Source organism: Myodes glareolus, chromosome X (genome assembly GCF_982192425.1).
Source record: "Myodes glareolus chromosome X, mMyoGla1.1, whole genome shotgun sequence".
NCBI classification, from domain to species: Eukaryota; Metazoa; Chordata; class Mammalia; order Rodentia; family Cricetidae; genus Myodes; species Myodes glareolus.
This window is the reverse complement of record NC_142053.1, coordinates 114,539,403-114,557,099: the sequence shown is the minus strand read 5'-3', so window position 1 is coordinate 114,557,099 and position 17,697 is coordinate 114,539,403. Positions and strand designations below refer to the sequence as shown.

Sequence of the window (17,697 nt, the reverse complement as noted above, 5' to 3'; positions counted from 1 at the left end):
ATGCTGCAGTACCTATTAGTAATTCACTCCTAATGATTGAATACTACTTCACTGCAGACACAAACCACATTTTATTTATCAATTTGCTAACTGATGAGTATTTAAATTATTTCCAATTTTTTGCTATTATGACCAATTCTACTATAGAAACTAATGTATGTTTTTGTGAACAGAGTATATAACCAGAAAAGCTGCTAGATCCATAGCCATCCCATTTAACCTTTGGAGGAACTGAACTGTTTCCCCAAGCCCACTATAACATTTGAATTCACCAGCCATGAATAAGGTTTCTAATGCCTCCACATACTTGCCAAGGCTCATGATCTGTCTTTTTAATTGTGCCACATCAAGAATGCTGCAATATAACCAACTATGATTTGGGTTTACACTTTTCTGAGGATTGAATATGTTTGATATCTATCTTCTGCTTATTAGGCATTTGTATACCTTCTTTGGAAAAAAAATTTATTCATATGTTTTGTCCATTTTGTAATCTAGTTACTTGTTACCTTAACTAGATATAAATCCCTTATCAGATATAATTGGTAAACATTTTTACTCATTTCTGATGTTTTTATTGCCTCAATTTGGAGAAAAGGCACAATTTTGCCTATTTCAAAATGTCAAAGAGATTGAATGAAAAATTATTTATGGGCCAGCATGAAAGGGGCTTAATCAGAAGCCTCCCAAAAGTTCAATCCTCAGGTCCCATATAGAAGGAAAGGACTGAGTCCTGAAAGAGTTGGCCTCTGACCTCCACACATGTTCTATGCCCACACACAGAAACACTTAAATAAATAAAACTAATTTAAAAATTTCTAAGATGTTCCTGTCTGATGTAGTGGTACAAATCTGTAATCCCAGCACACAGAAAGCAAAGGCAGGAGCATTGCTACAAATCCTAGGCCACGTAGGTCTATAAAGCAGGGTCCAGGTTAGTCTGGTCTACAGAGCAAGGCCTTATCTCAAAACCTTGAAAACTAAATTAATACATAAATTTAAGTTATACTGAAAGGTTGGGGGAGATAGCTCAGTGGGTAAAGGTCTTGCTGAAAACATGAGGACCTAAAGTAGAAACCCAGCAGCCATGTAAAAAAGCCAGGCATGGACATACCAGTAATTCCCTAGCTGTGGGAGTGGAGACGGGAGAATCACTGGGGCTGGCTGGCCGCCAGTTTTAACTGCAGGTTGAATAAGAAACCCCATCTCAAAGGAGTAGATGGCAGATGACTGAAACAATAGAATCTATCAGTCACCTTTAATCCCAGCACTCTGGGGGGAGGCACACAGAGGCAGGTGGATCTCTGTGAGCTCGAGGCCAGTCTGGTCTACAGAGTGAGTTCCAGGACAGTCAGGGCTATACAGAGAAATCCTGTCATGAAAAAGAAAAACAAAAAGAAAAAAAGAACAACTCAGTCCTCTGGTCTACACACATAACACACATACACACATACATACACACACACACACACACACACACACACACACACACACACCCCTACTTAAAAAAATTTGCCTGTAATTTCAGCTTTGGAGAGGGAGAGACACAAGAATCATAGGACCTTGAGTGATTGATGAAGACACCCAACACTGGCCCCTTGCCTCAGCACATGCATGTACGCAAACATGTGCACATGTGTGTATATATATAAAACTCACAAAACGTTATTAATGTTTTCAAATTAATAGTATATAGTTACACTTAGCATATATGAAAAAGACAATTTAAAGATTTAAGAAAAGCAGTGTGTAGTATCACACACCTATAATCAAAGACAAGACGGAGTTTGAGGCCAGCATGGTCTACACAGCAAGTCCCAGGCCAGCCCAGGTGACATGGTGAGACCTGTCTCAAAACATAAAATAAAATAAAATAAAATGACTGAAGAAAGTTCAAAAATGACTCAGCAAAAATAGCTCAGAAAGTAAAAAGTGCTTGTTGCACAAGCCTCACAACCTGAATGCTATCTCTGAACCCACATAAAAGCACAAGTAGAAAAAGAACTCCATAAAATTATCTTCTGACCTCCCACACACCATGAAACATTCACATGCACACATACACAAACACAATAATAAAAAAAGAAATTTTTTAAATGCCAAAAAAAAATCACCCAACTCAAAATTGCCAGTGGCATTCAGTATAAAGATGGTACACAGTGCACCATCATATCTCATGTTTTCCTTCTAATTTTATGCTGACTGTGGTCATTTGAATGTAATTGGCCCCCATAATCTCTCCGGAAGTGGCACTATTGTTAGGTGTGACTTTGCTGGAGTGGGTTGGAGGCCTTGTTGGAGGAAGTGTGTCACTGTAGGGGTGGTTTTGAGGTTTCCTATGCTCAGGATACCACCCACTGTCTCAGTCGACTTCCTGTTGCATCTAAGATATAGGACTCTCAGCTACTCCAGCATCATGTCTCCCTGTACACCACCTTGCTCCCTACCATGATGATAATGGACTAAATCTCTGAAACTGTAAGCAAACCACCCCAAATAAATGTTCTCATTTATAAAAGTTGCCGTGGTTATGGTGTCTCTTCACAGCAATAGAAAACTTAAAACACTGTCCTTCGCTATGTAGTTAAAACATTCCATTTTTCAATTGTTTTCAGTTTTTTTGAGGCAGGGTTTCTCTGTGTAGTCTTGTCCTGGAACTTGTCCTGTAGACCAGGCCTCAGATTCAAAGATCCACCTGCCTCTGCTTCCCAAGTGCTAGGATTAAAGGTGGATGCCACCACTGCTCACTAATTTTTCAATATTTGTAGCTATTTCTACCTCTGAATTTCTGTCATATATCAAAGGAAGTGCCGTTATTATTGTTTATCTTTAAACAAGGCAAGATTACTTCTCCCTTCTATTAATTACTTTTGATGCAGTAATATTATAGAATTTTTCATATTTGCTAATGAAAGGCTTACTTTGGCTCGATAAAAACTTTCTGGTTTTAAATAAGCCTAGTTCCAGCTAAGGTTGAAGTCAACAAATATCACTAAAACAGAGTCCATTTTTATACTCTCCATTTTTAACAGTGTATGCCAAGCTCTATACTGGACCATTAATTAAATATAAAGCAAATTTTTAGGCCAATATGTGAATGGCTTTCCAGTCCTTGTTTCTTCAAGTGTATTCTGCATAATGTAGTCAATAAAATTTCTTACTCTGGAAGCTGGGATGTAGCTAAATTTGTATAAAGCCCTGGTTTCAGTTCTCAGCAGCATTTTAAACCTGGCATGATGGTGCAGTGCATGCCTACAACTCAACTCTTGGAAGATGAAGGCAGGATAATCAGAATTTCAATGTCAATGTTGGGTACAAAGATCCTCCTATCTTTAAAATAAAACAAAAAAGAAACTTGCTTTATTACTGTTTCATAAGCATTCTAGGTATATTTTCTTTCACACATCTTTTCTATGAACAATATCTGCAGCAGCTAACACAGTGACTACTATAGCCAGGGACCATAATAAGCACTTCCTATTATTAACTAACTTCATCTACACAAGGTCATGATGAAAGTTTTATCACTTTCTTGCACAGATAAACAAATTGTGGCATGGCAAAGTGTATGATCAAAGGTCACTGTATATTGCAGGGCGAAGATTTGAACCCTAGTAAGTTAAGTTTCTTAAACCATGCTGGTAACCTAAGCAACTGACTGCTTTATAATTATCTTCTATACAAACATCTTTGTACTGTGTCCTAGCCATCCTACCACAGTCTACTTATAAATAAGGAGAAATTGGTCATGGTGGCACACATTTGTAATCTCAGTACTTGCGAGGCCAAGGCAGAAGGATTAAAAGGATCAACATCGTCTAGCATGGCTATACAAAGAGTCCCTGACTCTAAAAAAACAAAAAGCAACAATAATAATCTTTAAAAAAAAATCAAACAGCAGGTATGAAACAGCTTGGTGGTAGAGCACTTGCTTAGCGTGTGCCAGGACCTAGGTTCAAATTCTAATACCAAAATTTAAAAATCCAAAAAACAGTACATGTATGTACACACATGTGCACGCACGCGCACACACACACATATTTTTTGAGACGGGGTTTCTCTGTGTAGCTCTGGCTGTCCTGGAACTTGTTCTGTATACTAGGTCGGCCTCTAACTCAGAGAGATCCACCTACCTCTGCCTCCTGAGTGCTGGGATTAAAAGCATGCACCACCACCACTCGGCATGCACTATATGTGTGCTCATGTATATATATATATATACATATATATATACATATATATATATATACACACAATAAAATGGTGAAAGGAGACATATTTTAAATGGTTATTATTTTTGCACAACATTATAGTATATATCTATAATTAACCACTTATGAGGCTTAGGCAGGCCAACTGTAACAAGTTTGAGGTCAATCAGGTCTACATATTATATAGCAAGATCCTATTTCAAAATACCAGGGAAAGGCTGGTAAGATCAGGTAAAGACGCTTGCCACTAAGTGACAACCAGAGTTTAATTTCCAGAATCCACAAGGTAGAAGAACCAATTTTCCCAAGTTGTTTTCTGACCTCCATTTGTATGCCATGGCATATGCTCACTTACATACATGAACACGTAAGAAATTAATAAATGCTAAAACAAACAAAACACCTAGATATAGTAGTTTATACCTATAATCCCGGCACTTGGGAGGTTGAGGAAGCAAACTCTTTGAGTCTGAGTAGCCCAGACTACACTACAGAGTTAATTCCCAGCTATTCAGAACTGTATACTGAGACATTTGTCTCAAAAAAATTAGATGGTTGGAAAGATGGCTTAGCAGCTAAGAGCACTGGCTGCTCTTCCAGAGGTCCCAAGTTCCATTCTCTGCACCCAGATGAAGGCTCACTGTAACTCCAGTTTTAGGGAATCCACCACCCTCTACACACCTGTTTTCCTCAGAGGCCAAACAAACATACCACTATACCCCAGAAGAAAAAAAAAACCTACCCAAATACTAGCAAAAATAAAATAAGTGTATAATTCAACTCATTGTCTCCGTTTGGGGAGCAGGGTCTCACTATGCTGCCCTATTGGGCCTTGAATTCAGAGATCAACCAGCCTCTGCTTCCTGAGTACTGGGATTACAGGTATGTATGCACCACCACACCCAGCCTCAATGTTTCCTAAACAGGGGCATGTTTTTCTGTGTTGGGACGAAAAAACCAAATGAAATGAAACCCAAGTTCAGATCCCCAGCATTCACATAAAAACAAGAACAGGGGTATGCATCTGTAACCCCAGCATTAGAGGTGAGGGGGTATAGGGAATAGCAGATCTCTAAAAGCTCACTAGCCAGGTGGTTTTGTCAAATTGATGAGCTCCAGATTCAGTAAGAGACCCTGTCTCAAAAAAATAAGATTCAGGCTAGTTATAATAGCACACACCTTTAATCCCAACACTTGGGTGTTTGAGGCCAGCCTGGTCTACAGTGAATTCCAGGACAGCCAGAGCTACAAAGAGAGAAAATATCTCTAAATACATAAATAAGGTTTGGAGAGTTACCACAGACAACATCTATCTGATGTTAACTTCTTCTGGACACACAAAACAGTGATTAAAAAGTTTTTCATGTCTTTTCAAATCTGTTTAAAAAAAAAGTTCATGTCTCAAAATATAAACTCATGACAGGTGACAATTTCTGTTTCAGTCATGAAATACTTATCTGAGAATTTCTAATTATATAACACTATTTTCACATATAGACCACACGAACATTAAAAATGGTGTCACTTCAAATTGGTAAAGAAAACAAACGATTTGTGACATATCCTAAACCATATTGGGAGGGAGTGGGATGGGGGAATGGAGGCAAAGTGGTACTTTCACACCTGCAGGTAAACCAAAACTGAAACATGAAAAGTGAAAACCACAAACAACAGGGGTGTGTGGGGGTGTGTGAGTAGAATCAAGTCACTAAATGGTAACTGAAAAATTCAAACTAACTCAAAAGCCACAGGAAGCCCTAATTTTCAAGGGTTTGTGAATAGATATATCATAATTAAAGAACTGAAGATACTCAATAGAGAAAATATTTTTAACCTCACTCATAATAAAAGAAATATGAATATAAATGTTAGTTGGACTGTAGAGATGGCTCAATGGTTCCAAGTACTTGCTGTTCTTGCAGAAGACATGGGTGAGGTTCCTAGTACACACACGGCGGCTCACAATTGCCTTTTCCAGTTCCAGATGTCTTCTACTGGCCTCCAAGAGTTCCTACAACCACATGGCACACAAACTCACAGAGGCGCACACACAAATATACAAAAATAGAGAAAATTTTAAAGTGCCAATCAATGGGCCTGCAAGATCTATCAATGGCTAAAAGTACTTGCTGCCTAAAAACCTGAGTTCCATTCCTAGAACCCATGGTAGGAAGAGAACCAATTCCCAAAAATTCTCCTCTGATCACTACACATGCATCCACATTCCCACATGCATATATAACAACATATTCTTTTTTCCCATTTAAATTCTAAACAGTGGGACAGTGGTGGTACACATATTTAGGCCGAGGCAGGTGGATCTCTGTGAGTATAAGACCAGCTTGGTCTACAAAGTGAATTCTAGGACAGTCAGAGCTACACAGAGAAACCGAAACCCTATCTCAAAACACACCCCCAAAAAAGAAAAAAAAATGCATCATCTTTTACCTACCAATATTTGTTTTTCAAGTCAGGGTTTCTCTGTGTAGCCCAGGCTATCCTGGACATGTTCTATAGAGCAGGATGGTCTCAAACTCAGAGGTCTGCTTGCCTGTGGGATTAAAGGTGTTGGCACTCACCCAGCTGTTACCTACCAAATTTTAAAGATTAAAAAATAAAACAACACAAGAAACCCCAATGTGCCTAAATAGGTCAATCATAGTTCTAAGGTTTGTATCAACATCTGAATACATATTCACTTTCACCTAGCAATTCTGCTTGATTTACTATCCAGGCATTCTCACTTGAATACAAAAGGTTATTAACCAAACCACTGTTTTGTACACTGAAAATATGGAAACAATCTAAAAACTGGCTAAAAAAAATAATGACAATCCATACAAAACAAAAAAACGTCACTCTTCAAAACTAAGATTTGAGGATCAGTGACATAGCACCATAGGTAAAGGCACTTGTTGCCAAGTCTAACAACCTGAGTCTGATGGTCCCTGGAACACACGTGGTGGGAGAACCAAGTCTTCTAAGTTGTCCTCTGACTTCCATATGTGTACTGTGGCGCACACACACAAACACACACACACAGAGTCACTCACTCTGTCTCACATGCAAAATTACTTTGAATTCCCTTTTTGAAAAAAACCCAGTAAGTCTCCAAAATAATTTGAACAAACTTTGCCAAAAAAATTAGGTAGATTCCATACTAGCTCTCTAAGGTTAATCAAATAGGAAAAACAAATAAATAAGGCAAACTTCCAGTACTGGATGACTACATCGGTGTAAATAACACAAAGAATCAGACATTCTGTAGCATACCTGTAATCCCAGCACTAGGGAGGAAGAGGCAGTAGGTGATGAGAATTCCAAGAAACTTTTGTTGCTGTGGGCTATACCTAATATTTACCATATTATAAATTATGCCAGAAAAATTAAAATTAAAGCAAATTCATTTAGAAAGGGAACTGATTTTGTGCCAGCTATCTACTTCTGTGTTCATACCACCACAAAACTTTAATAGTTTGAAATATTTATGATATCAATTTCCTTAGTTTGGCAATCTGGGTATGACTTGATGGAGTCTTTGACAGGGCCCAATAGCCTAAAATTATCTCAAGCCTTGACTGGGAAAGATTCACTTCCTAGCTCACTCTCATGGTTGTTGCTGGGGTTCAATTCTGTATGTGTTATTGGACTGAGGCCTCAGTTCCTCATGAGCTGTTGGCTAAAGGCCTTCTTTGGTTGTCTGCCATATAGGTCTTTCCGTCAGCCTCTTAAACACGCTAGCTAGCTAGCTAGCTAGCTTCTTTAGAATGAGCCAAAGAGCACCGATGTAAGGGAAAGACAAAAGGCAGTCTTGTTATCATAGAAATGACATTCCTTCAGTTTCCCACTCTGCCCTCTCTTGACAGTCTTGCTATCTTATAAAGGTTGTTCTCAAATTGTCAAATTGCTGGACTCAAATGATCCTCCTTTAAAATAAAATAAAAAGTAGCTGCTTTTCCAAACTAAAAAAAGGGCAATTTTTCTTTCTTTTTTTTTGGGGGGGGGGTCATTTTATTGCATTTTATTTGTGTCTCCAGCCAACTTTTTTTTTTTAAATCTTCAAGAAATGTGTTAAGCACAAGAGCCAGGCATGGCAATACTTGAAATCTTGGCAGCTGGGGGATAAATGTAGGAATATCAGGAGTTTAATAAGGCCATCTTCTGCTATACAGCAAGGTTGACACTAGCCTGAATTCCGTAAGATTCTCTCAAAAAATAGGTCGGGAAGACCACCAAGTTACACAGAATATAAATAAGGGCTGTTGAGCACAAAAAACCCAAGTTCTAAATATATCACTCACCACTGTTTATGTGGCCATACGGAGGTCAGCTTCTCAATTTCCTTACCTGTATAGTGTGAGTATACAATACCTTCCTTCTATCAGTTGTAAAATCACATATAATGAATATACATTCCTATTCCACAGGAGAACTTTTTAAGAGCACTGGTTGCTCTCACAGAGGACCCAGATTTGATTTCTAGCACCCACAAGGCAGCTCATAAATATTAATTCCAGTTACAGGGGTCTGATGCCCACTTCTGGCCTCTGAGGGCACTGGGCACATGTACACATAAAATAAATTACTTAATAAATAAGAAAATAAATAAATTAATCTGGGCATGGTGGTACAAACCTTTATTCCAGCACTCAAGAGGCAGAGGCAAGTGAATCTCTGTGAGTTTGAGGCTGGCCTACATAGTGAGACCTTGTCTCAACCACCCCCCTCAGAAATAATAACTTTCTTTAGATTTGAATAAAGGATATATTCTACAAAACATATATGAGGCTTGTGGGGTGGTTCAGTGGGTATAGGCACTTGCCTCAAAGCCCAACAATCTGAGTTAGATCCCTGGAATATTTATAAAAGTGGAGAGAACCAACTACAAGCTGTCTGTCCTATGACATCCACACTCATGTCATGGCAAAAATTACTTGCACACATACTATGTACATACAATAAGTTTCTTAAAACATATATTCACTTTTTTGTTTGTTTTTCGAGTCAGGGTTTCTTTTTGTGTAGCCTTGGCTGTCCTGGAACTATCTCTATAGACCAGGCTGACCTTGAACTCGCAGAGATCTGCCTGCTTGTGTGCCACCACTGCCTGACCATACATTTTCACTTTTAACATGGCCTACACTTCAGTCCAAACAATACTTAGAGAAATGTGCTTGTTAACAGAGTGTAGACACTCACCCCTATAATCACACCACTTGGGAAGCTAAAGCGGGACTGCCACAAAATTAAGGTCAACCAGGGTACATACATATTGAGTTTATTGATAGCCTGGGTTACTGTGGGACCCTGTTTCAACAAAAGGGAGAAGGTAGGGGGCAGAAAAAGAAAAAGGGTTTCTAAATTACTGCCTATCTTTCTCACCATTCTACTTTGACTTTTCAATGAATAAAGAAGATAGATGAAAATATTTGTTACAAGTAATTATTATTCACAGAGAGGATAATAAAGGTTATTTTGTAGAAATTTTGAAAACACAACATAGAAATCAACACTCAAAACAATAAATTCAGCTGGGAGGTGGTGGCATATGCCTCTAATCTCAGGACTTGGGAGCCAGATGCAGAAAGATCTCTGTGAGTTTGAGGCCAGCGGGGGGTCTACAGTGAGTTCCAGAACCAAGGCTACACAGAAAAACCCTGTCCCAAAACAAACAAACAAACAAACAAACCCAATAAATTCTAATAAAAATTATTTTGATGGGTCAGGCAGTGGTGGTACACACCTTTAATCCCAACACTCAGGAGGCAGAAGCAGGCAGATCTCTGTGAGTTCGAGGCCAGCCTGGTCTACAGAGCAAGTTCCAGGACAGGCTCCAAAGCTACACAGAGAAACTCTGTCTCAAAAAAAAAAAATTACTTCGACAACATAGCACAACACTGGTCATTTCATGTACCTTTTTCACACCTAATAAAATTTAAGTAGTTGCAAGGGGAAACAGAATTTCAACTAGGAAATAAACTGAATCGTTAAAACATATTGTCTCATATATATATACACACACACACACACACACACACACACGTGTGTGTGTGTGCACATATATGTATGTATGTACGTGTATAATCCAAGTGTGAGTATATTTTTGTGTTTTATTTTTGAGACAGGGTCTCACTATGCAGCTCTGGCTGTCCTGGAACTCACAATGCAGACAGGCTGGTCTGCAATTCAAAGATCTGCACGCCTCTGCATACGCCACCACTCCCAGGTCAATTGTGAGTAGATCGTAAATACTGTGGGGTAAAAATTAATACCGTCACTGTGGAAATCAGTTTGCAGATTATTTGCACCCTCCATGTTTATTGCTGCTTTATTCACTATAGCAAAAACTTGGTATCAACCTATTAGTGAAGACAACAGATGACTGGAACAAAAACTTGGTATATATAAAAGAATGGAATGCAACCCAGCTCTAAAGAAAAATGAAATTAAAAAATTTACAGGAAGCACATGGATCTGAGTTCAAGGTCAGCCAGAGGTCAGGTCAAGTATACATATCAAGTTCCAGGACAGTCAAAGCTATACAGAGACTTTATTTTGAAAAACAAAGATCAGAACAGAAATCATGAAAACAGATTAATTTAAAAATTACATTAAGTTCACACAATCTCAGAAGGAAAAAAAACCATATGTTCTCTCATATGAAGAATGTAGCCAATTATACGTAAATAAATGTACATGAAGAAACAAAAATAAGAAAGGATAAATATAAGGACAGACTGAAGGACTGAATGCAGTAATGGACACGAGTTAAGAAAGAGGCTATAAAGCTAATTGGTTTTCTAGTTCTAATTCTGTTAGTGGCTTTTTGGTTTTGGTGGTGGATAAGTACACAATTTAGCATGAAGCTCCACAGCTTCTGTTCCAAGTGCCTATTCTGATTGTACAGAGGTTCACTTGGGTTTGGATATTTTAGTTATTGATTTTTTTCACTTGTAAGATTTTTTAAATGATGAAATATATAAAAATTTAAAAATAAAATGAAAGGAAAAATATTTGAACAAAATTCAGTTAAGACAAAACATAAATGAGAATATGAATTGCTAATATTAAAGATTATATATCAAATAAAGTTTTTAAAAAGTGATACCACCTACTTTGCAGAGCTCAAATATTAAAATGTATGAACATTCAATATATCTAATAGTACATGAAATCAGTAAATTTTGATCAAATTCTTTCCTTTGAAATTTAACTCTCTGAAAAATATAAGATTCTTTTTTAAAATATTTATTTATTTATTATTTATACAATATTCTGTCTGTGTGTATGCCTACAGGCCAGAAGGCGGCACCAGACCTCATTACAGATAGTTGTGAGCCACCATGTGGTTGCCGGGAATTGAACTCAGGACCTTTGGAAGAGTAGGCAATCAATGCTCTTAACCACTGAGCCATCTCTCCAGCCCGATTCGGGTGGGGTGGTGCAAGCCTTTAATCCCAGAACTTGGGAGGCAAAGGCAGGTGGATCTCTGTGAGTTCGAGGCCAACCTGGTCTAAAGAGCTAGTTTCAGGACAGCCAGAACTACACAGAGAAACCCGTCTTGAAAAATCAAAATATATATATATATATATATATATATATATATAAAATTTGAGTACTACCTATATGAAAGAAATCTATTATAATGAATCTTGTAAAGAATCCAAAAGGGGCTGAGAGATATGGGTCCAGTGGTAGAGGATTTAACTAGTATGCAAAGACCCTGTGTTCTAACCCTGAAATGGGAAAAGGTGATCATACAAAAGCAAATATATATTCTATTTCACATGGATTTTATGTTTCCTACATAAAATTTCTCCAGTCAAGGCTAATAAATGACACACAAAATGACATATAAGCTAACTTCCAGTCAGGTATGGTAGTGTACAACTGCAATCCCAGTATTCTGGCAGCTAAGATTGGGGGATCACAAGTTTGAGAGCAACCTGGGCTGGGATACACAGTGGGACCTTATCTCAAAGGGAAAAAAAGGGAAGAAAGAAACACAAATGAATATTGCATTCATTATAATATGAAAATGTGAAGATTATTAAAAGGAAGTACTGCCTGTATGTATCTATATGTTCCCATTGTAGCTTCTCCTGTAGACCTAGGTTTTTTTAATAGGTCTCCCATTAAAAATTTGAAAGCTTAGGGGTCAGAGAAATGGTTCAACAGCTATGAGAACTTGCTGCTCTTGCAGAAAAATCTGTGTTCCAATCTCAGCACCATGTCAGGATTCTCACAACTGCCTGTAACTCCAGCTCCAGGGAATTCAATGCCCTCTACTAGCCCCCACATTCTCATGCACATACCTACACACATGCATACAATTAATAATGCTTTAATGCAACCTTAGCAATAGCTAAAATAATGTAACTAGATCACTTTACTTATTAATATCGTTGCCAAAAAATGGAAGTTCAACTTCATAAATGGAGAAAAAAATCAAAATTAATAAAAATGATTCCTTCCTGAACTATATATACTCTTGCCCAACCCTGACTGCTTTATCACAGACATTCTGGGAAGGGAAGAAAATACAAAGCCTAGAAGATGGATTACAAAATTAATAGTACCCTAAAAGCAAGAGAATCTGATCTTCCATATATTATTCCTTCTAAACCATATAAAATTTTATATGCCCTACACTACGCCCACTGTCACAATAATCCTAATATGGTGTGCACAGCAGTATTCCCACTTTCTGGGCAACACAATTGAGGCTTGTAGCCCGAGAAATGTGCCCAGGGTTACAAGGCTATTAAATGGCAGAGAGCCAAGAGTCTTGACTCTAAAACCTATACTATTTACCCACTACTATACTACTTATTACCATAGTATAGATGAAAGGGCACTGGGTTCCAAACTTAGCTTCATCCCTTGGGCAAATCACCTGACCTTACCTAGCAGTGTGTCATCAGTAAATGAGAGCAATGATAGCTGCCCAACCTTCTCTACAGCATCTGAGTGATGCTAGAAGTGTTAATGTACTTGCAAACATGCTATAATAATGATAGGACACTACATAAATGTAAGGTTTTGGTAAGGTGTATCCAAGTATCATATACTTTTAGTCTTTAAAAGGGTTTACAGGTCTAAAAACAAGTTTAGTAATAGTTAAAAATTGTAAAGACTTTTATTTTTAATTATGTGTATGTGTGTGGGCATGTACAGGTGTCCATGGAGGCCCGAGGCATTAGTTTCCTGAAACTGGAGTTACCAGCAGTTGTAAGCTACCCGATATGGGTGCTAGGAATTAAACTCTGGTCCTCTGCAAGAGCAGTTGTGCTCTTAATGTCTGAAGCATCTCTCTTGTCCCAAGTCAAATCATCTTTTAACATTCCCAAAAGCAAAACTTTTGTTAAAAACAAAAACACTGAAACATTCAGAAAAGACGAAACTATGGAGACAGTTAAACGACCAGTTTGGTAGCACACTCTAGGCTACACAGTGAGACCCTGTCTCGCAATAAATACATACATACAGCGACAAGTTAACACGACATGGTGGCACATGCCTGTAATCTCAGCACTCAGAAGGCTAAGGTAGGAGGATCACTCTATTTGAGGCCAGCCTGGGCTTCACAATAAAATACTATTTCAAAAAACAACACACCAGAAGCTGGCAAGATAGTTTAGTAGATAAAGGACTTGCTGCTAACCCAAGTTTAAGTCCTAGGCACCCCTGTGGTAAATGTCTTCTAACCACCACACATATACTATGACTGACACACACACCTAAATAAATAACATCCAACTAAAAGGAAAAAAAATCAGCTAGTGCCAGGAGTTAGGAAGAATAACTAGGTGGAGCACAGGCTACTCTGGACGTATGTTATTATATACTTGTCAAAATTCATACATTGTAGAACATTACTGAACCATGTAAACTATGGGCTTAGTCAGTAATAATGTATCTATGGTGCTTGAACAATTGTAACAAATTATAATACATTGCTGCAACATCTAAATAAGGGGATGGGATATGTGTGAGCAGACATAGGAGAACTCTACTTTCTGCTCAATTTTTCTGTAAATTTACAAACCGCTTAGGTGTCTTGATATTTTATGATCAACTTTATGAAATAGGAAGTAATGAGTAAACTTAATAGTTCTTTGTTTTTAAGAAATGCCTGCAATATTTAAAAAAAAAACCCGGAAACTGTAGCATAGCCATATTAATTACTTTTACTGGAATACTTGAATCTGGCTAGTATAACTGAAAAAGAGAATTTTTAAATTTTATTTAACTTTAACAAATTGTAGTTGGGTCCAGGGGTATAGACTGTAATCTCCACTACTCAATCCCTAATATTAAAAAAAAAGATAGCAACATGGTTAGTGCCTATAATACCAGCAGTTTTAAGACAATTCCTTAAATGACACCTAGAAATATACTGCAATGTTACCTTTAGAAGAAGTTACCCCAAGAGCCCATTCACATGAATATAGTTATGAAACCATGTTATAATTAACTGAGCAGCTTAAGAGTGACTAGGCACTTGAGCCCAGAGTTCAAGGCCACCCAGATGAGCATAGCAAGATTCTGTCTCTTTTTTTTAAAGTGGGTGTAGTAATTCCACTTGTATAGTACTTGGAAGGCCAGACACTGCCTCAAAAAAAATAAGTGACTAGGCAGATGATTTGAACCAGGAACCAACAGAGCCCATCTCCAGTTTTCTTCACTTCCGGTCCTATAATATAACCAAATAATAACAAGTCATGTTTTTCAATTCCTCCAGTATTTTAAAAACAACTGAATTTGTGTAATATTATTTCTGCTTCCTGAAAAACAAAAGTATAGAGGGTAAGTTAGAAAAAAGGAGTTTTTCTCAGGTTACTAACCTAGAATCAATAAATTGAAGATCATAAGTGAGCAACTAAAAATTAATTTTACAGACACAAGATGTTCATCCAATTTTGAACAGAAAATTCAAAAATAATGTTAATTTCTATTCCATTTTATAGTCAGAAGGAAACCAAAAGAAAGATTCCCAGAAAAGCATGAGCAAATACAAAGTAATACAAAGTAAAAATAAGACATTAAACATATAAGACCATTCATATACCAGCTATTAGCCAGAGTTCTGGATTCAAAGAGTCATTACCTCTTGTCCTCAGAGTTTAAAATACTAGTTGATTAAACTTTACTTCCTAATTCAATGACTTTTTGTCCTTATTCCAGTGGCATAAAAGGGAACTTATATCCTCAATTGCAGTGGCTTTTTATCAGAGCTCTCCCCTGGGGAACCTATGAAATCAAACACTGAGATTGGCTCCCCACCCTCAGGGAATAAATGTCCAAAGTGACAGTGTTGAATCCCAAAAGAAATGTTGGACCACAGCTTCTTTTTCAGTCCTTCAAGCAGCAGATCTTTTTTTCTTATAAAAGACAGAATAACATGAAAATACTTGAACCTAGAGACAAGCACCAAAGGCCAGAGTGGTGGCTCACAGCTGGAATCTCAGCACTCAGGAAACCGAGGCAAGAGGAGAGGATTGTCTCAAGTCCAAGGCAAGCCTGGGGTCAGCCTGCTACAGGGTGAGAATCCATCTTAAAAACAAAAAAAGTGAGGGAGAAAAGGGACATGCCCCAAAAAGCCAATTCTTGACACTGCTCAAATGTAAACCAGACCTTTGTTCTCCCTTTTGAAGTTCATGAATCGCATTAGAAAAATATTATTTCGTAACTTCATACAGGAGTGGCTTTTAAGATTAGTCAAATACATAATTAAGTAATATTAAATAGCCCTCAGTGGTCAAGCAGGGTGTCCAACAAGTTGAGCGGTTTCGGTATGTTCTCCTGCAAGGAAAAAGGATGGGATTTCCACCTTTCCAGTACCATACACCCCAGTTCTCAGTTCCTGGGGCCCGAAAGCCCTGTACCCTATTCGTTGTGCAATCGTTGTCAAAACTCCACCCACTGAGCTTCAGAACAAGTGGAATTCTCCTATTCTGAAAGAGATCTCGATTTTCCTGTATCCAGGGAGACACTGAAAACTCCTTGACACGAGTCAAGTAAGGCAAGGGGGAACAAACGGTCCAGCTCTTCTCCTAGATTAAGAAAAGACCAAAACCCAAGCCCAGGAGGCACTCAAGTTTCCACTTAGCAAATTAAAAAGAAAGAAAAGAAAGAGAGGGTAGTAGCAGGAATGTGGAGACTGCTACCAGACGACGATGCTCTTTCTCCAGCATCACCTTCTCATCCTCAGCCTCACAAGCAAGACAAGTCGGTGATGCCCAGAGACCAAGCCCCGGCTGCGGGTCTTGGGAACCCCGCAGCGTCCCCTGCGTAGCCGCCCGCGCACTGGCGGGGGGAAAGGCGGGGGGGGGGGGGGAGAGGGAAGGGGGGAAGGGGCGAAGCGCAGCCCCAGCTCCCGCGCTGTTATCTTACTGCGCAACAGCCTCAGCTCCGAGGCCGGGGAGCACCCCGCAGCGCGCCCTACGCACCTGCCGGTGGCCGAGAGGGCAATCCTGGACCTCGGGGAGCCTCCCCCACCGCACCCCACCGCCTCCACGGGCAGGGGAGTCCCAGCGCACAGTGACCACACGGGCTGAGAGAACACCTGACGCCCCGGGGCAGCACCGGCCGCACGTGGCTGTCATACCTGAAGCGTCCCTGCCTAGCACCCCTTCGCCCTCCCTGCCCCGGGTCTATCCTGTCCTCCCTCAACCCTTTACCGCCGAGTGCCCCCAAGTCCCAACCGTAGTCCTTTCCCACCCGATCCATTTTAGTATCACACCCCCACCTGCTCCCAACTATCGTCACCCCTCTGAGGGAAAGGGGCCGGATGTTCGTCCCGCGGCTAAAGGTAAAGGGGGGTAAGTGAAGAGGTAAACCCTGAAAAGGTAACCCAATCATTCCCGCGACCCAACCCCAACTAAGGCATCCCCTCCACTGACCTTCTGCCTGGGATTGCGTCGCCGTTCGTCCCGTTCGCCCTCAACAGCCTCCTCAGTACCGCCGCCTGTTCCCCGCGCTGCCTCCTCAACCCGAGTCGCCATGAGGTGACGGCAGCAGCCAAACAAGCGGCTGGACCAGGGGCACGGAACCTCGCAGGGGCTTCGGCCCCGCCCCCTTCACACCCCAGCCAATCGCATCGTGAAAGTTCTCCACGTGACCGGAGGAGGTTGGCTCCAGAGAGAAGGCAGCTTGATGGGGGTGGGGAGCGTCGAATTCTGGGCTGGGCTTCGGTTAGGGCCGAAGGGCAGACAGAGGCCGCTCGAGTCTGCGCGGACAGGAAAAGGGAGTAGACTACAAGTTCCAGAAGGCTATGCGGCAATAGTGTTCAGCCAGGGATCTGGATAGGGGCGTCCTAGGGAAAAGTACCCGCTGCTCCGCGTGTACAGCCTACTGGGGCTTGTAGTCTCTGAAGGACAATGTCGCGGTACCGGAAGGTAGTCATTATTAACCTACAAGAAAAGTTTTAAAATACTCCAGAGTTTGAGAAAGAATAGAACCGGAGACACTTTTTTGTGTCTCT

General features: G+C 39.7%; 1 protein-coding gene across 2 annotated transcripts in view; it reads right to left on the bottom strand.

Moving 5' to 3' along the window:
• Txlng (taxilin gamma) overlaps window positions 1–17,276 on the bottom strand; it is a 48,614-nt gene extending 31,338 nt beyond the window's left edge. Inside the window, exons 1-2 of one of the 2 annotated variants that reach the window (XM_048440650.3) lie at window positions 17,117–17,245; window positions 5,391–5,456 (exon numbers count right to left, since the gene is read on the bottom strand). Coding sequence is in view for 1 of the 2 variants with exons in the window: in XM_048440649.3 (XP_048296606.2) it covers window positions 17,117–17,218 (102 nt within the window). In the remaining variant the exon portion in view is untranslated. Of the gene's footprint in view, window positions 1–5,390; window positions 5,457–17,116 lie in introns of both variants that reach the window. The other variant, XM_048440649.3, reaches the window with a different exon arrangement.
• Between the last annotated feature and the right edge of the window lie 421 nt (window positions 17,277–17,697).